Source organism: Dermacentor andersoni, chromosome 3 (genome assembly GCF_023375885.2).
Source record: "Dermacentor andersoni chromosome 3, qqDerAnde1_hic_scaffold, whole genome shotgun sequence".
In the NCBI taxonomy this organism is placed as follows: Eukaryota; Metazoa; Arthropoda; class Arachnida; order Ixodida; family Ixodidae; genus Dermacentor; species Dermacentor andersoni.
In genome coordinates, this window is record NC_092816.1 from 41,795,881 (window position 1) to 41,816,284 (window position 20,404).

Sequence of the window (20,404 nt, forward strand, 5' to 3'; positions counted from 1 at the left end):
CTACTAATAAGCACCAATATGTCCCACACCATAATTTCATGCGATCGTATTGGTGCATACGGGAATAAAACATCTTTATATAGGATCACATGCGATGATACGTGATTATAGATATGGAATATACTTCGCATATGGCCTTTCTGAATACAGGAAGGATCATGAGGATCGCATAAAGGATTTGTGGCCCAAAAAGGTTGCTGCGATAAGAGTGCGTATTTAAAGCCGCGAATGAAACAGAAGCTGCCAAATTCAGTCACCTTTGCGCGATGGATGATGCACTTGAGCGCCTTGCCACCATTGAGCAAGAGCAGCGAGAACTCCAGGGTCCCCGCCGATACTGGACGAGAGAGAATAAGGGCATATGTTGCGTTGCAGGAAGACAGCCTTGCCGATTGCCTCTTATTCGCCGAAATCACCCTTGCAGTCCTTCTCTCGCAGCTGTGATAACGAGAGTCGCTCAATCGTACACTCAGCTGTCCAGTTCCCATTACAGACCAGAGTACGTTGCCCTCTCGCACCACCCAGCCGTCTAGACTAACCACACTTAATCTCGACAACAGTCGCCAGCCTACGGCGCAACCCGCGCTGGGCTGCTAGTTTGATGACGGGGCAGCTCATGGCAAGATTACGGCGAGCGAACGCAAGCGAAAAGCGATAAGAACAGGCTGAACGTCATCGCAGTTGTCGTTGCTTCCGACAGTTCCAGTATTCCCCGGCGAAAGTTGGTTTACCCCTAGAAGCGCTGTAAATTCTGGTCTATAAAGCCGACACGTCAGAATTTCGTACGTCGCAGTGATGATAGCTTAGTCGTCTGCTGATTGCCGCGTCATTTACAGACAAGAATAGGCACCGTGCACTCGCAATAAGGCGTTACGGCTATTTCAGCACTCTAGAAGTGGTGCTAACACCAGCCGCCATGCACAGTGACAGAAACGAGACGACACTTTTAACAACAGGCGCGCACCCGTTTCATGGCCTGCTTAGAAACGACCAAGCGAGGCCTCGCCCGATCCATGCACGAGCGTTAGAATAACGAGCGTTAGAATGCACGAGCATAATTTGTGGGCCTCCGCCCCCGTTGCCTGGAGGCATGCAGCGCTGGTTTGTAGAACGTGGAAACTTTCGCCTCGATATTAACGATGACGACAAAGAATCTCCGAACGCGTAAAGCCTCCTACAATATATGCATCCTCCTATGTGGTCTGGCGGTGCTGTCTGTATTGAAAGCTTGCGCGCGCGCTGGCTACAAACCAGACCCTGTACTCACGAAACACATGTTACGCTAAATCTGTTCATAAGAACGTACAGGGGGATCCGGCAAGTACGGACGCGAGCACAAGTAACAGGAACGGACAGGACAACGCTGGAACCAGCGCTGTCCCGTCCGTTCCTTTTAGTTGTGCGCGCGTCCGTACTTGCTGCAACCCCCTATACGTTCACCATGCACCAATTCGCCCAGCAAAGCACACTTCTAAACTGTTGTCCCTAAGAAATGATGCCAGCCACTCATCACGCCGGACGTATTACTAGGAAAGCGAAATGAACTTACGAACTACAAGCTTTCTGAATACGGGCCATGAATCTGCAGCCATTGCAGATGGCAGCCACTTCTGCCGAGAACTGCAGGAGCTGGCAGAAAGAGCAGGCGCGACAGTACTCAGCCTGTTTAGTTATCCTGCATGCTTGCTATCTGCATTCGGTCACCTTGGCCTTGCTTTCAGCTGGCTGTTACCGATCCGCAATGCTTCCACAAGCAGTGCCAACACTTGGCGACTGGGGCTGAGGTTAAGTGCGCTTGCGCTAAACGGCCGTTCACTTTTCCGAGCGTTTCCGAGCGTTCGAAATTTTGAAGAAAGCTTTTGGAACTGGTGCGACTGAAGAACTCTCGTGGTAAACAACATTCTTGTCAACCGAGATGTTCCACCGAAACGTACGGCTTTCGTCGAAAGAAACAAAGCCACTAAATGCCCGCGTGCCGTTGCCGAGTCCCGGCTGCGTCGTAGTCATGGTACGGACCCCATAGCACAAAAATGATCTACAGAGGTTGAGGGTTACAGTTGGCGTCCTTCTCCCGAACTTCCAATAGGCGTGAACACAAAAGGAGGCTTATCTCAAGGCCCATAGTCAGCTGCGGTAACTTGTACGGTGGTTTTCTTTCTTTTGACAAAGTGTGTCCGTCGCCCGAACGTTGATTCTTTGCTCTCAAGAATAAGGACCGGTCACTGCAGCGCGATTGAGGACTTAAAGCATTTGAAGCCGCTATTCGAACTTAAAAGCCCTCAGAAGGCCATCTTCGTGCTCTCGTGCCATCTCGTTTCCTACACGTCGTCGTCACCCAATTTACAGCAGAACGAAAATGGCAGCCTATTCCGTACTATGCCTTCGAATTTCCTGTCGTATCACCACGCCTAATGCTCTGCTGTTTAAGAACGCGTTTCCTTTCTCATGGGACCGCTTCGGTTACTCTAATAAAACACCGGTTATCAGCGGGGGCGTTCCGCTTAATTCTTGAAATCTAAACTAGAATACGTGTGTTATCGTGTTGGCTAGTTCCTGTCGTAATATTAAGCGACGTTTTCGCAAATCGAATGGTTGGCAACGGTGGACTCTGTACAGCTGTAAGTGTTGATTGATTGATTGATTGATTGATTGATTGATTGATTGATTGATTGATTGATTGATTGATTGATTGATTGATTGATTGATTGATTGATTGATTGATTGATTGATTGATTGATCAGACTATTACGCAGCTCTCGTGTAGTGACTATACCTCATGGATTGTGACTGATTGATAAGCCGGCTGATCGATCAGCCGTACCGCAACATTTAGATACGCATGCAACTTACGTCGCACTCACTCGCACAGGTGACATGCTACTCACTTGCACGGGTTGTAACAGCAGTGCACGTCGAGCCTGTAAGCGCACCGCAGACAATGCGCACCAGCCCCGTTCAACAAAAGAGAGGCAACCAAGGAAGCAAAAGAAAAGAAGCACAAACTCAGTCGCATTTCAGCAGCATAATTTAATGCATCGAGTTGAACGGGGAAACAGCAAAATGGGTACATCACAGGAACACACAGAAAACCAAAAAAACAAATGTTGCAAAGCGGCGGCAATCTCAAAGAAAAGTAAACAAAGAGCCACAGCAAGGTACATTGGGAACACATTGTCAGTGAAAAACAGCTGTGATCCGCAGGGGATGAAGCAGGCGGGAAGCGAGGGCATCTCATCATCTTGTACAATACATGTTCATTTATATGTTATCATAATGTCACCGGGTCCTTGGTCTAGCCCGTACAATGAGCTTCTTGAAGAAATCATCATAGTTATCATCATTGCATAAGTTAAGAGATCTCTCTCCACAAAGCAAACGCAAGCGCGTGAGTACAGGCGATAGTGGCGTGATTACCTTATGACAGTACATAGATAACCGCGGCATTTAAAGGCAATTGCGCGGTTCTAACAATTGACAGAAAAGCAAGAATTGCACTTTGTCAAACGCGCATTCAAGACATGTGGGAAGGTCACGATATCTTAAGATATATCACGTGAGAAAAAGATTCTGATATGAAAGTCTGCTTCGGCGTCGTAGCTTGAACATCACAAAGACGTGCACTGCAGTCCTGCTCACAAGAGAGCGGCTCAATAGGATTTCCAGTGGCGCCACACGCTCAAGTCAAAGTACTCAGTCTTGAGGCACTAGGTGGCTCATTTCCCAGTGACGTGCTTAGATGAAACCGCTGAAGTCCCGCGGCACTAGCGTCTAATCAAATTCAGGGAAAGAAAGTGCAGATAAAGTACGGCGTCGGGCTTTGCTCCCCACTCGCTCAACTGCGTCTATCCTTTCTTTGATTCTTTGCACGCGCCATAGAGTACTCTACTATTAGGAGCACGACGCATAAAATATGACGCAAAAGAAATCGTCTTGCACAAGGTCAATTAGGCGGTCGTGAGACCAATGCTCTACGACTTATTTAAACCGCAACTACAGCAATCATGTGTAAATTAGCTACAGATAACAGCTATAGGAACATCGCACTCAGGAAGCATCAACGCGGAAGCCCGATATATAGACAGTCGCTCAGTAAGATCACTCGATTTTGTTCATCCTTTTGGTATAGTTGCTTATTATTGTTGTACGCAATTATTTTAAGACATGTCTAAAGTGCGATGTCACTTACAATTCTTGTAGCGATGTTGCTCCCATTGTTTGGTGCAGTACCAATTGTGTAATGTTCACGTCGCAAAGCAACGCGACCCACGCGTTAGCTATAGAATGGTTCGCAGTGTTGTGGGCTATCACATGCGCTGAGGGAGAAAGGTTGTTGACAGAATAGTGGCATTAGACGAAAGAAGGGCCACACCGCGCGCGCGGTTATCTCCTAAGTTTTGATAATCTCGACACATAGATCTCCAGCGCGACAACGTATCGTTCAAAACTCTCCTTTCTCATTTGCTCATTGACGCGCAGATATCAAAACATTGAAATGTTTACGCATCTGTTTCCTCGACACTTCGGCACTGAAAGAGCCGAAAATAAATTTTCTGCCGTCACGAAAGGCACTCTCATTGTGATTTTCGTAAATATTGCTGTCATCACGAAGCAACTCACGAAGGAAGCGCTTGCTGTAACGAAAGTTCCTGTAGTACATCACGACATCCTGTGGTCACGAAATCAACTCGTAAGTTTAATATCTCAACGTGAAAAAAAAAGTTTTCCGGTGTCACGACTAGTGTGCACACTTAGGAATATAACAAAAACGGGGGCAAATAATCGTGTCGTGAGTCTGCCGTCCAGTCGTGGCAACGCAGTTTTCTGTAGTCACGACAGAACTTCGGTTGCCAACACCAAATGTAGCGACACGAATTGTCGTAACATAGTAACAACCTTTCTTGTGATTACAGCAACCCATGTTCAATGTGTGAAGTATTTTTGCTACGACGACGAGGCCAATTACGTTGTCGTCACGACAGAAAACGCTGTCGTCTCACCAATTGGCATATCTTACGACCTTATTCTTTCACCGTGCTTCTGAAAATTGGCCAAGAGGCGTACTGCACAACAGAACTCCGATGTGATCCGCGGCACGTCTTAGAAACAGCATCTTAGACCGATGTTATCTGCTGGAAGCTAGCGGCAACTTGTTGCACGCAGTTGCTGGCACTAGAAGACAAGTACACTAATTGTAGTAGCAATAGCAAACAAGTAATAGTAGCAACAGCAGTAGAGTGTTAAGGCTACTCTTACCAGTCGTACGTAGGATTGCATGCTACAACCGTACCACGTGTCTGCAACTTAACTTCAACGACCTTGTTATCCAAGACAGAAAAACTTCGTTGCCGCGACAAGACACCCGGCTGACGAGACACATTCTCGTCGTAAACTGGGACATTTTTCTGTCCTCACTGTTAACTGGATCAACTAACCGTGCGCGCCTGTGAGTAAAATGTGCTACTAGGAAGACACGTGCGTGAGTAGAGTGTTTGCTATAGCGTGTTGCTTACAATAAATTCACGATAGGTTGTGCAACTTGTGCGCAGTGTAAAATGAGAGACCACAGAAATACATGTATATATATGTAAGGCTAGATGTTGTGACTCTGTTGAGAAAAATACATAATATACAGACTAGCATGCGTTATTTGACAATTCCGGCTTCCGTACGTATCTCGGTATTGTTTAGGCGAGCAGGTCTGCAAGCATTTGAAGCGAATGCGCTTAAAACTCTTCGAGCGACCCGAGAGGTGGCGAAAAAGCTAGCACTGACGATTCATAGTTAACCCGCCCCACGTAGCGGCTTGGCTATGAAAAAAAAAAAGCAAATTGCTGCCTGCAGCAGGAACGAGAAGACCCTCGAGACTTTCTCTTCTTGGGAAAGTCGTAGCCTATATGAGAAAGCTGTGTGAAAGTGTCGATTCAAAAAGCCACGAAAGGCGTGTTTTTTGTGATGAATCGCTGACAAAATGAAGGCTGGAGAAAAATTCATCGTCTCAAACAGGGCTGTCGTCGCTTCTCGATAATTAAAAGGTTGCGTAATGCGTTAAACGAAAACCGCTTTTCCGATCAGCAGACCTAGATGAGTTTCAGTTCAAGAACCAAAGAAGAAAGGCTGAGTTTCCATGCGTGATTGATGAAAAGACGTAATAGCAAACAGAGGATGTGGAAAACATTTTTGTTACATTGTAAACTTGGCAAGCATAGTGTTTGGCACGCGGAGGATTATTTGTTGAGTACGTGAGAACGTGACAATATCGTCGCGTTGTAGTGTCGGCGGCTGTGGCCACTGCTGTGGTGTCACAAAGGGCATCGTCCATTTTTTTCCGCTTGGGTTCCCACGCGGTATTGCATCAGTATGAAACTACATATAAGCATGCAGGCCAGTTTCATAGAGATACTGCAATAGTGAATTATTAAAATCTGTTGTCCATAATCTATATTTCATAATCTTCAGCTTGGTCACTGTTCAATTTCACACCTTTAAGTACACTTTTGCGAATTGTCTTTGTCTTTGTCTTTGTCCCAGGGTACATCCAAACTAGATGGCAAGCAATAGCATGGAGGAAAAGCGAAGGTAATGGTGGCAGTATGTCGTACACGGAGAAGTTATGCAAAAATCTGGCAACTTGTACAACAGAAGGAGTGCAAGCACCGAACACTGAAGAGTGGCTGCTTGCGCGTTCGTCTGAATACCAGCTTCGAAAGATTAACAGTTCGACGTGACGAAAATTCAATCCGTATACGCATCAGCTTGTAAATGTCATAAACTGTACGAGGGAACATTGTTTGCTCCACGACATGCAAGAAAAAATATGCGCAGTGTTCAAGGGAGGAAAATAACGCCACACGCTGTCATCGTGTACCCATAACAGCCTGCTTGCATATCGAACGTTAGATTTTTCTATACAAATATAATCTACTTTATACAATCATCCTTGCTCAAAGGCAGTTATGTGCCCAGCGTTGTAGTGAGAGTTACTGTAGTGTTATTGTTGGCACTTCTTTCATTAATACATTTGGGAAGCGCCTTTACCCTGTTTAAAGCTTACGCAGTGGTCAAGCGCCTGTTACTTCCCACTATGTTAGTCGAGATAACTTATTTTACAGATTCTTGCATAGGTTAAACGCAATGGTGTGAGATGAGCAACTCACTTGCGTCGACCAGCGCTCGCCAGCAGCTGAGGCAGCAGCAGAAGTGAGCGCAGGATAGCGCGTATGCCACTTGGCGAAAAAATCTTGTATTTTGTGAAGTGTGAGACCTGACAATTTGGCACACACTGCGTCGTAATCTGATGTGAAAGATTGGTAATTGTCCTGTAGTATTAAACCTTGCGAAATGTGCCTGACTTGTGATGCACGACACCTTGAAAAGTCATCAAGGACGCTAACTTAATCATACGCTCCCATAAGGGCACACAGTGTTCTGAAACGAAAATAAAGGAACGCTGTCGTAGCACTAAAATCCGAAGCGCTCAAGTTGCCACGTAGACTACGTTACGGGGATGTAATACAAGTTAGGGTGCTCTTTGACGACGGCTTTAACCTCTTCAAAGTGGCGCAACAATAGTTCGAACAAGAGAGTCCGAAATCAGCGTAATATCTTAGGTGCGAAGGAACGACCATGTGCATTGGAGGAACGATACCTAAACATGAAGGATGCTCAGGGCTTAGTTAATGTGCTACATATTAACCACACCTTTAGCTAAAGGCAAACTACAACCACGTCTGCCATGAGGCGCAGGGACAGATCTGTGTAGAAGTGGCAAAGTCTCATTTACGCGAGCAATCGAATTATATATTTGATGTTACTAGTTGTGCGTACAAGGGGCATCAGTCCCATCGCCACGCAAACAAGAACGACAGCATCGCATTGTCTTTCAAACAGCTCTGCGCTTTGCCTGGAGTTTCCCCGTAACAAGCTCAGCATACCCTGAGCAAGCCTATACCTTGATAAATACAGCTCAAGTTCTCACAGTCCATTACATTCAGGCTGAACAAATGAAGGTTCAGAGGAAGGTTCAAAGGAAGGCAAACACTTCAATATAATGAGCCGCACCATACTGTGCCCTGGGAGTAAGTAACTTATATATCCAGCGTATGTGAGGCTAGCAATTGCTGTTCGAAAAGGCGGCGACAAAGATATTCAGACAAGTGATCAATCTAGTCTAGTTGTGCATTACACAGATGAGTGGTCTTTCGGATGAATGATATAACGTGTGTGTTGCGTTCACAAGATATGTGTGGTTAATTACGCCTACGTTCTCCTTTCCATGAATAAAGCAATTATCAGTCAGTGTTACGGAATTTAACGACCACTGAGGAACCACATAACGCCTCTGCATAGGCTCATAAGGTCTCTTGTCTTTCTGTGCTGAAAATAGATGTTGCAAAAAATTCCGATACCTAGTACCAGCAAAATAACCACAGTATATATATCTCAAGTCAGTGATAGTTTTAATCGCTGCTTTTTCGAATATTGTTTCTTGCTTTCTGTTAGCATCTATTTCGCAAACTTCTTTACAAATCTTGTGATTGCCCGTTGCCGAGAACGCCAGAAAGAGCCGTTGTTGAAGTTCTGATTTGTTGTTATACTTTAACGTTATCATAGCCAAGAAACTCAAGCATTCGTGCCACTATAGTTTAAGGCGTATTACACGGCTACGAATGTAGCTCCATGCGCAATATGCAGGGGTAGAGTCAAATATGTATTACATAGGACACAGTGGCTCATAATCTGTGCAAAACGCAAAAGTGTTCCACAAGACTGTATATCCGATGGAAAAGCTTTTCAGTAGACATTCACACGGCAGGTTAGAATCCTAGAGTCTGAAGAATAATTGTTGTTAAAAAACTAAATTTGCTTCCCTATATTGCTCCATGGTAATTTAATTTGGAAGTCGGCACTAAATACTGAACAAGACTTGCATCAACTATCAACTAAACTGAGCGCGATCGTCAAGGCGCTGACAGGAGACCTAACGCCTCAAACATCGTGAAACACTGATCTTAACGAAGAGAATTTTCGCTTGGTCTCATATTGTCAGCTCGCGTTGGTACTCATCTTTTTCTTTTATTTCGGGAACTTCTCAATACGTTTTTGTCGCATGATCAATGAGTACAGAAAGCATACGGAAGCAGCGTAGCTATTTTTTCGCTGCTTTGTCTTACTATAGTCCAGCACAGCACTCAAAATTTGACTAAATCACGAAATTGCAGTCGCTAGAACACAAGGAAGAAAACCTATGAGTACATGCTACTAAATCCAACATTACAGTAAAAGGAACCTCAATGGCAATTTAAAGTAGGGACAACGTTCAGTTTGCTTTATAAAAAAAAAATTCAGGAGTCATCACAAAATTTCCCTTCGTTGCTTGTAACGATCGACAATTATTCAACAACAACAAAAAAAGACAATACAAATGCACAACTCTGGGACCGCCACTGAACAAGTGAGTAAGACCATGCAATGCTTCCAGGAGGCAGCAATCTCGTCAAAGCAACAAGCAGCTCGCATAACCCAGCAAAATAACGAGGCACAGCAGAGCTCTTTAATGCATCGTAAACGTGCAACAGGCATCGAACGAAAGCAAAATACAAGAAGCTCGGCACAACGTCATGCCTGTAGCGCCATATAAGACAGCTTTCCACGAGTCCATAGCAAACTATACGCACGGCGAAGCATTTTGCGCCAGAGTCCATCGCACCGTGACCCTCCTTTAACGCCCAGTCGTGACGTCACGAGAAACTGACGTCATGAGAAACTGAGATCATGATACGCCGTTGCTGCAATCACAGCGGTTTGCACACGCAAGTGCAGCCAGAAGAAATGCGCACATCATGTTTAATTATTTTTATTTGCCACGCCATCATAACTAGCTTTACTGCTGCATGAGATCAGCAAATTTTGTTATTTGTCATGGCGTTACAGTGAGGTCGATGACGCGAGGTCCAGCATTTCGAGACCAAATGTAGCATCAAATTAAAACCTATCGTAATCGTTTCCCAACCTTCGCATACTTGCGAAGTGTGGTTTCCTTTTTTTCTTTTTTTTACGTGCGAGAACCATGCCTTCGAGTTCCGTGAACTACTAATATATCAAGTATCAATTTACCAGCACATTTCTAAGCGGCCTGGAGCTTCCAGAGGCTAAATTTCTTTCGCTATTAATACAGTGACAGAAAAACAATAAGCTTCACTTTCAAATTTCCTCAACATGTTCCTTCAGTCCACTTAAAGAGCAAGCGGACATCAAAACTACTCGGCGTTTTGTCGGGAAAACGTCAGAAAAGAATCCCGTGAGGCCGGTACGATGACTGCGCAGAATGCTTCTCACGTGCCAATACAATCACAGAAATACATAACGCGACAAGAAGCAGCCATGCGAGTCATAATAAGCCGTCTTTTAATGGGGCATCTTTCCTCATAGACATTTCCCACACATCATGTACCTTGGTGTGGAAGAGTGAAGTTGCTCTCTTAAGAAAAAGCAGCGATTTCTTCCTTGCGCTCCGACACAAATCACGCTCATGACTAGATGACGATCACTTTCTACCAAGCGAACAAAAATGTGCGAGTACAATTCAGTGCGTCACGTTATGAGGTCGATACTACAATCGCAGTGCTTTTACACGTCAAACAACGACGACAACTTTTGCATACGTCACTGCGACAAACACGTTCGTCAGATGTGACACAAGCACAAGGCCCCTGCATATGCCTCTTTTCAGGAGTGCGTTCGAACATCCTGACACGAAACGAGTAGAACACGTCGGTAAAACCTGCCCAGTGAACTATGATATAGTGTGCGAATACTGCCGTATTCTGGCGGCCATGAAAAGTGTGCGAAAGTGTCAGCCGCGAGTTCACAAGTCGCCGCACAGAAAAGCAGATGTGTCATTGTTTATAAGTTTGCATCGGAGGGATCCTAAGGCTAGCGCTGTCGCTCCTCTCGCTTTTTTTCTCTATTGTCGAAGTGATCGCAGACACTCTATGCCATGTAAAACGCTGGAAGCCACGTGACATTGGTGTTTGAACGAAATGACGTAGCCTCCGAAGTATCCGCGTGTTTGGCTACGTGAAGGTACTAGGCTAACTTACAGGAAGGCAGGCGCTGAGCTGACTATGGGCAGGGTGGTCGGCTGAGGTTCTTTTTTCTGAATAATTCTGCAAGTATGCAGCAACTGTCACTTCTTGCAGTTGTCTTTTGCAGTTATTTTTCTCAGTTTTCTTTTTTCTCTCGATAATAACTAAGACTGTCAGCTGAAGCTACGCTCTCAGAATCGAGCTCCAAGCACCTTTTTACTTCACGTATGCGCGGGCAGCTACAACTGCAGCCAATGCAAAAGACCACCGGTGCGTATGTGCTGCTTCTCTCTACCGTAAGCGATGACGCGCTACGTTTCGCTACAAGATGTGAAGATAGAGAGCCACTTCTTTTTCTTCTCTCCTGTCTGCTTCAACAAGCAATGTTTGCCAACATCTGCGGAGGCATGTCGACACTGGTGTGAAGCCTTGCCTGTACGCGCTATGTTACATTCTGCTCCGTCACGCGCATATATCTCTGCATTTCTTTAGCCGTAGAGGACCGGCGATTGACATCGCACATTGCTTGCGCACATTTAGAACTCGCTGCACACCAACAGGCGCGAAAGATTACTGAAACTGGCTGACGCGATGACAACGAAATCTCTTCGCAGACAACGATGCATTCTTCACATTTGTGCCCATCTGAAACGCCGGTCCAGCATCCTGGCTGAGAGCGAATGCTCCTACGGCCGCTGCGTCTCACTGCGCCTGTTTAACGAGTCGTAGCTGTGGCTGTAAAGACGAGTCGCTATAATATCTTTCTCCTTCAACCTATACAGCCAAAGGAAAAGAATGGTTCAAGCATGTGTCGACGCCAAAGAAGACAAGGTCGACGTACATGGCGGTTCAAATGATTCGATGATTAAATGTAGACTATATCTTCTATGATCTCTATTTTTTCGTGTTAACGATCCACTCATTTCATATCTTATTTGAATCGTATATTACGCCCAGTCACGCTGACTTTGTCTTCCAAGAAACATTCTTCGAAAGCGTGCCTCTATGTGTATGCCTGAGCAACTTTTCTCACTAATTCTTGCAACCCACATCATTTCCTTGTGATCTATATGGTTAATACCAAGGGATTATCGAATCCAAATAGAAAAATAAACATGTTAAGCAAGCAACCGTCCACCTTGTTTCCTTTAGCATCAACACTTGCTTGACCCCTTTCTTCTTTTTTTTTCTTTTGGCCAAGAGGCCAGGTAGGCCGGTGTCAGAGCTTATTTCGTTGTAGAGCAAGCTGAACGACAAGGACAACAGAAAAGCACATTTGACGCACACAGCGCTGTGTGTGTCCACGGTGCCTTTCTGTTGTTGTTGTCTGTCATTCAGCTTTCGCCACAACAAAATAAGATATGCCGTACCAACAAGCGCCTATAGCTATCCCCACTAATGCCACAGATACCGTAGTCTATGGTGCAATGTGTTTACTTTTCGAATATATTGGCGCTAATTACGCTCGCACAGCTAATTTTACCTATTCTGTGACTAAAGCTCGCTTCTTGTAGGCACCGCCGAAGCGGGCTTCTGGAAACCATCGTCTAGCGCGAGCCCTGCTTATTCCAAGCTAAATCGATCCCTAATGCGGGCCGTGCGGCAGCTTTGCCCCAACATGCATATATATACGGCGGTGCACCCTTTACAGGGGTATATTGCAATACGGTTAAAGGGACACTAAAGTGAAAAATTATTTCTTCTGCATCAGTAAATTACCGTTCTACAACACCAAAAACACCACTCTTACAACGATAAGACGTTTGGTAAGCCAGAAACAGCGCAAGAACGAAATACGGGTGGCGACGTCTACTTAAGTTCCCGCACCTGGGGGCTGTGACGTCTTGGATTTTGATGGCGTTTTCTAGGGCCTACTAATTATATATAGCGGTACAGATTGACTACATTGTGCTCTAAAGGAACCAAATATTAAACATGGCAAGTTTCGGGAACCTTTATTCAGCCAACGCGGCTCAAATGTGAAAACATGCTTTGGAATCCCTGACGTCACGCTGACGTACCGGCGCTGGGGTTTCGGCGCGAAATTCAAATACTGATACTTGGACCTTAATTTTCTCATCTAATAATCAAACTCTTCTCTTTTTTTTTTTTGAAATAACTGCCTGCAGGGTTCTCAAACAATGCTTCATTAGCCTAAACTGATTTGTTGTTTCGCTTTAGTGTCCCTTTACTGTTGGAATGTATGGCGCTTATTACACCCTTACCGCAAATTTTACCTACTGTGCGAATAATCCTTGCTTCCTGTCTCGCTGAGTCGTCTAGTTTGATACCTCTTGCGACTTGCTAGCACAGTCCCGAGGCGCAAAAGTGACGTTTGTTTTTTCTGGAAGTAGTTAAAAGATACCCAGATCCCAGATACTCGAAACCTCACGAAGTCAGCTAAGAAGACCTTGTCTTCAAAAATGAACACGGGAAATCAGGTCGACCAACGCACTAACTACACAGTTATGACTGCTGGCGCGAAACGAATGAGTTATTCCACAGCCAAGGCCTCTTGTGTCGCGCTGCCAGAACCCGTCGTTCAAGAGGAACCCGCCTTTGCAAACACACTCAACGTTGCACTCGATTCACAACAGTGCTTTACAGTCGCCGCTGTCGTAGCGTGTGGCGGGAGAGCCGAGAAAAGTCACTTCGCGTGTGCGCACACGTTCGCTCGCTACTACCTGGTGGTGAGCCTGAGCCTGCGGATGAAACTCTTGCTCTTGGGCTTACTTGAGTCGGCGCGGCTGCCGTTGCTGCTCGCGTCGTCGCCTTCCACGTCGAGCAGCTCGCGGCGCGACGATCGCGGCGGGTGGGCGCTCACGTAGCGGCCCGTGCCACCGATGCTGCCCAGGCTGTCGGCCGAGCGGTCCTGCGTCGTGGCGATAGAAAAAGAAGCGGGCGCGCGCCATACAGCGTCATGTGGTGTCAAGTTTAATTCGAAAAGTATGATGAGGTTACCCATACGTGATAGAAACACTACAGCAGTAGATCCCATAGGGTAGAATAAAAGAATAACAGAGGGCCGGACCCCCTATGTTTACAAAGATGGGGTAATTGTAAAAAAAAAAGAGCAATCACTAACTGCGGACGTGTGAATGAGCTTAGTAACAATAAGCATCTTGACATAACAAATATTGAGTGAATGAGAGTACAAGTTAGTGACAGTAAGGTGAGTGAACGAGTGAATGAATAAATGGGTCAGCGAGTGATCGGATAAATTAGTGAGTGAGTGAGTGAGTGAGTGAGTGAGTGAGTGAGTGAGTGAGTGAGTGAGTGAGTGAGTGAGTGAGTGAGTGAGTGAGTGAGTGAGTGAGTGAGTGAGTGAGTGAGTGAGTGAGTGAGTGAGTGAGTGAGTGAGTGAGTGAGTGAGTGAGTGAGTGAGTGAGTGAGTGAGTGCAGTCAGTCAGTGAGCGTGGCGTGCCATTCCCACTGTCTTTCTCACCTCGACGAGATAAGGCGAGAAGCGGTGCGCACTGGCCGCGTCTTCGCTGTCCTCGTCTTCGGCCGCGGCGGCCGCAGCGGCCTCTTTCTCCCTCTGCAGTTGCCGCTGCCTCCATGGTGCCATGTCCGAGTGGTAAGAGCGCACGCTGGGTGTCGGCGAGTTGCGACTCGGCGACACTGCACACACACGCAGTTAGCGAGAAAGTGAACGAGGGTGACAGAACAATTTTAAAAAATCAATAGCCTTCACCATTTTTTTTCGTCTCTGAACACATTTACTGCGACAGCAACAGACTCTCCACAAAAGACATACCGCCATTTCATAAAAACCATCTTCTCTAATTTGTGCAAAGTTTTCCCCACGTGCTACAGCTGGTATCTTCGATTCGTCGCTCCGGAATGCACAGGACTGCCCGAGGCGCTGTTTTCGGCTGATGAACGTTGACGTGCGCGGCGTCTTTGCCAGTCAGGAGCGACAAATCGAAGAGACCCTGCAATGCCTACCATGGCCTCCGAATACCTGCCCAACGACTGCAATCTCAAAGAATCTGAGGGGCTTAAACGCTCCTATCGACCCTCCTTCTTTCCATCATCACCCTCTATCTCTCTCTTTCGTTCTCCCTTCCCCATTCCCGAGAGAAAAGCAACAAGATAAAGTGCATTAGCTCAAGGCCCAACCATTCTGTCTTCCTACAAACAAAAGTTATTCTCGTTGCAATCGAACATATCTTTGTCCTCGCCGAGGCCACTAGCGTTCATCCGTCCCCTGCTTTGGATGGTCAAAGCTGCTGACTCACGGTCGGACGCGTGTTCCGTGCCAGCAGAGTCCGCAGGGCCCTCGGGCTTGAGCCGCTCCGAGCTCTGGTCCGGCGACAGCGGGAACCCGCTGCCCATCCTTGGACTGGCCGACGAGTCGCTGTCCGCTGCACCGGCATTCGCAGGTGAGTGAAGAAGGAGGAACACTTCACAAAATTCGGTGTATACCAGTGACGTAGGCGTGAGCAGCCGCGTTGGTGGCGTCATCTCGTGGCGCGAACCACAGAGAACGAATAGTAATTATTTCCGCGATTAATCCCGTTCTCCCCAGCTGCCGATGCAAAGCGTGGTAGCCACGTAACCATCAACGATTCAGTTTCTTTTTCCTCTGGCGAGAGCAGTCACTCCAATACAAAAACGTTTCAAACGCATTGATCTTGGACAAAGAGTTGCAAGATGTCGTTATCAGCGCCAGTACTGCCACTCACATCCCGAATGATTCAGTATTCTGGTGAGGATAATAGATACAAGGACAATCTAAAATTTGCTAAAAGAAAATTTTAGCCGGACCGAATACGTTTAGCAGTTCACGGGTCACCGGAACACCGCGTATTCAGACGGCAACAGCAGAGCTCATAGCGACAACTTGTGGCAGGTTGTCCAACCGCAAAGCTTAAGAATAATTTTTTTAATGTTATTATCGAAGGAAAGAAAGAAAGTCATCGTGCATTACGGACTATGCTGTTATCGAAGCATTTAGACACAAGCGACCGAGTAGTGTACAGCATGCAATTTCAATAATGGTTTTGTACGCTTTGGTTGAACTCAATGTTGCCAGCTGGCGCAATCAGCAGTGCTAGTCACGCAAACGTGTCCAGTATCCGGTAAACAGCAGTACGTGCACATGTGCGAACAAACCAAAGATATACGTCGAGCCTATAGCACTCCGAGCGAACTGCAACACGACAGGTGCCAGACTGCAGTCGGTCGGAATCGATACTCATGTAATGATGTAATTACCGGCGGTCGAATTAAAGTAACAGAAGGGGTGTTAAGGTAACGAAAACCCCATTTGAAGGAGGCAGGGGAATAGGTCACGTGACAGGATTAGGAAAGCCTACCTCCCCTATACGTTTTCATTGGCTTCGTTGTCTGGAGGCTTCGTGTGGTTGGAATTACATTCGGGACAGCCACAGCAGCATTAATCGCACCCGGCTTATACCACCAGCACGTTCGTTTAGGCTACTTATATCACCAACGCGCATCAACGCGTACACGGTGACAACCAAGTCTACGCCTTGGCATCAACGACAGTACGGATCACACGCATTCATCAATTTTCACGGCGCGCCTGCACAACATGACGATTCGCTCCTCGGGCTTACTGCATCGGATGCTTTAGTAGAAAAAAAATGATTAATTAGCCACGTGTCGTTCCGTCTGCGCGGCAGCATTTTCCACGTGTAAGCGCGCATTGGGCGAACCGCTCCACCCGTTCTGTCCGGCTTTCATGTCGCCCGGGACCCTTATTTAAAAGTTCCCGGCGAGGTCCACTTAGTGCGTCAGGAGGCGGCATGAGGCGGCATACGTGTCAGCGAGCTTAATCCTCTTACGGCCGGGGCACTCGGCAAGTCTTCTGACGCCGCCAGACGCCCTCCAGCTAGAGATCCCGTGCCGACTTCCTCTGCGGCTGAAAATAGGTCGTGAAGTCACCTAAAGCCGGCTTAATTCTCGACATGCTCTCGCTTCCCACAAATGCGTGCAGTGCTGTCGAAAAGCTGCTGCGGATCGCGCCAACCAGTGCAAAACGGGGATCAGGTAAAGGTTCGGTCCAATGTTAAGGAGATATACGGATAGGTTGTAACTTGTCCGACCATTGTTATCGGAGATGCAGCGCACTTCCAGACACATTATCTTTGAAAAAAAAATGGGCTATCCATTTTTCATTATCATTGAATTTACTCGGCATTGAATTAGATGACGCAAGCCTGTGAACTTATAATTACAGATAGCAGCATTGTGTACACGGGTAATCTGTCTTCTAACATGCGTCTCGAAAGGTGAGTGTCTGTAGCCTCAAACCTTTCTTGATTTTATTCTTCTATCTCTTGTTCTATATTGAAATATGTGTCATATCTGTCATGGCCATTTTCCATCCACTGTACAAAAGCATCATAACTGTGCGCCAGAAGGAAGGCCTGACGGCTGTTCCTCGGTTGCTTTAATAAACATCTATAATCATTATTTGAAAACGTATAACACTTGACAAATAGGTAAAAAGAACGGAACAAGGAGCACCGGAGGTCACACTGATTACAGCAAACACGCGGACAAACCGCTTTCTGTTTCCGCGTTTGCCCATGTGCGCTGCGTCAGCAGCAACAACAGTGGTATCTTACAATGTCCCATTGTGCGCCGCTAATCCGTCGTTGATCCTTCCGTGCGATCGATACACCGCGCTCGGGAGGATTAGCCACGGAACAGCGGACGATCGAGCCTCCAGGAAGTTCTGAATCCTGATCGGCTTACGCGGTCCATATAGCTTTGTCCACGCTGCACGCACTTCAGAAGACAGAGAGTAGAGGCTCTTGGATTGGGTCGCGAACTTCTTGCCGTGGAGGTGGAGAATTAGCAGGGGGGGGGGGAGGGGAGTGAACAAGAGAGGGGGGGGGCAACTAAACCAACTTCGGGTTGTGCGCGCCGTCTACAGCTATAGCGGGTATTTAAGCGCGCATAGCTCGCCACCGAGGGGCGTCGATGCCGCAGTAACGCGTCGCCACCTCCTGACGAGTTCATTATCGAATGACAGGGGCTGGGGACGCTCTGTAGTCCCGAGGGAGAGAGCGCGTCGCTGATTTGAATGTCGCGCGAGCGCGGTATATAGCCGCCGAGATCAAACAGTTAAGTCGAAGGGGCGCGTGCGAAGCGAGAGAAGACGCGACGCGGCGTACCGACTATGCGAGACTTAGCAGGCGAGAGCGCGCTCCGGAAAACGGGATTGGAAGTTGGTTTCTCCAATCGGGCGTGGCACCGTTAATGAAAGAAAGAAAGAAAGAAAGAAAGAAAGAAAGAAAGAAAGAAAGAAGCCAATTGACGCCCACTTTTTTAATACTGTACCAGACGCTGAACGCCGATCACAGTCTTACATTCTGTCTCTTCCATCATGGAGAGAAGAGAGACATGCTCTCGGAGACACGCACGATCGTACTTTTTACAGACGTAACAAAAAAGTTCGGCAGCATGTTACACTCCTGTTACAAGTGAAGGCGAAATCCTCCTGCACACGTGGCAATGCATTAAGTTATATGATCGTAGGGGTCAGAGTTGTTGCAAGACATAGCGAGCCGCAGTGTGAAGTACACGTGTGGCGCTTAAGGTCGACCTCCTCAACGACGCATGCCAGCACTTAATGCGCAACCTAAAGGGGCAGCATGCTTGTCCCCAGTAAGTGTTACGAATACGTAACACAAGCCGCGCGCAATTACGTCGCATCCTCTCAGCAGGGAAAAGCAGCACTCGCGGTCGAATATCTTGCTCCAGCCGCTTCGCACCTAACACCTTGTTTCTCGCGCGGCAAGCATCCTCGACCGTAGCGTACTTCCGAGGCCTACCGCGCAATCCGCCAGGCCCCGGGCGAGCGTCCTCGATTGTCGCCACAACCGCTGCTTTCGCCGCGTGACGTCAGCGACGGATCACCTTCGTGCCCCTCTCCACCCGCCGCTCGCTCGGAGAAGGTCACGTGTTTTTTTTTTTTTTGTTTTTTTTAAGCATGAAATGCTTTAAGCTCCTGTTGTCGGCGACCTTCGAGAGACCTTGAGCCAAAATCGACAGCCGTTATCCGGGTACTCAAGACGAGAGTGGGGCGAGAACGAAACGAGAACATCCGGGCAGCGTTGCGAGAACATAATGTGATCATTCGGGCAATCAGTCAAAACAAAAGAAAACGCAGTCTCTGGCCTCCAACCCCTTTCACGGGAACGCATTACATACGCTAATTACTGCCCAAACAAGCTAACAAAAAAAATTCCTTTCGATTTCTTCCTAAGGTTTGTTTACAATATCACTCATGCTTTGCCTTCTAGTACGCTGAAGTTTAATTTGTAATTTCCAATAGCGACGTTCAAAAGCCAGATACAGTGCACCATACATTTTATTGTCATCTTTTGGCGCTAAGATAGGGTTGTCTGTGCTCTTTTTAATGCGAGCGGTCCGTGAGTTCCGTGGCGCGGGTTTTGCACCACGCTGCGTGGCCAGGCCACCAGCGTCCGCCGCGGATGGTTGCGAGATGGTTGAGACGGCTGTGAGTAATCGTCTTAATTGCTGCAACCGGTTGTCACTGCCGGATGTCCTCGCAAGAAACGAGGAGACATTATCGAAGAAAATTTTGAAAAGCAGTTCTTAGGCGAGATAAACAACGTGTGAAGGGCTGCAAAAGGTGCATTGAAAGGCCCAGGCCCGCTCGTCTTATATACTCTATGCGTGTCACAATAATAAAAAATCGGGAGGCAAGTAACGTTACAGTAATCGATTACGGTATTTAGTAATTGCTCAGTTACATTTGTGCGCCAGTAATTGGTAATTGCTGTGAGTTACATTTTCGAAAGAAGTAATTTTAATCGTAATCGGTGACTTTTTTTCTGTAATGTCAAGAAGTCTTACCACCTTGGCTTTTCTTTTTTTTCAGCGTAGTCTAAAATACCTCGGAATAAAAATACGTAAGTAATACTGAAACGCTCAATCCGCAGCCCCTCATATTTTTGGGACTGAAAGGGCTAAAGTATGTAATACATAGCGAAGCCACGGCCATCACTCACTGGAGTCGTAGAGAGCCTTCCTGGAGATGACCCTCCTGTTGACGCGTACTGCTTTCGACTCGTCTTCGGAGCTGTCACTCAGGTCTTTCTCATTCTGCGTACCTGCAGCCAATGAGGATGAAAGCGCACGGACAGTGATGCGTACAGTAAGTGCAGTGGAGTGGTCAGTATAGGGCACCACAAAACTAGGGAATGATGTCATGACACCACATTTGACACGTCACGATGACAGCCGACGTGAAGATATGCCAGCAGTCGTGACCGCAGTTACTAACGCCACCAAAACTACGCAGGCAGTAAAGTAAT

The 20,404-nt window shown here is 46.9% G+C and overlaps 1 protein-coding gene across 2 annotated transcripts in view; it reads right to left on the reverse strand.

Annotated features, from left to right (window-relative positions):
- The window catches only part of Rph (Rabphilin), a 133,026-nt gene that overhangs the window by 37,622 nt on the left and 75,000 nt on the right, over positions 1-20,404 (reverse strand). For both annotated transcript variants that reach the window (XM_055064373.2, XM_055064370.2), the window contains exons 7-11: positions 20,099-20,200; positions 15,326-15,451; positions 14,530-14,705; positions 13,818-13,956; positions 258-337 (exon numbers count right to left, since the gene is read on the reverse strand). In XM_055064373.2, the coding sequence (XP_054920348.1) occupies positions 258-337; positions 13,818-13,956; positions 14,530-14,705; positions 15,326-15,451; positions 20,099-20,200 (623 nt within the window). The remainder of the gene's footprint in view (positions 1-257; positions 338-13,817; positions 13,957-14,529; positions 14,706-15,325; positions 15,452-20,098; positions 20,201-20,404) is intronic.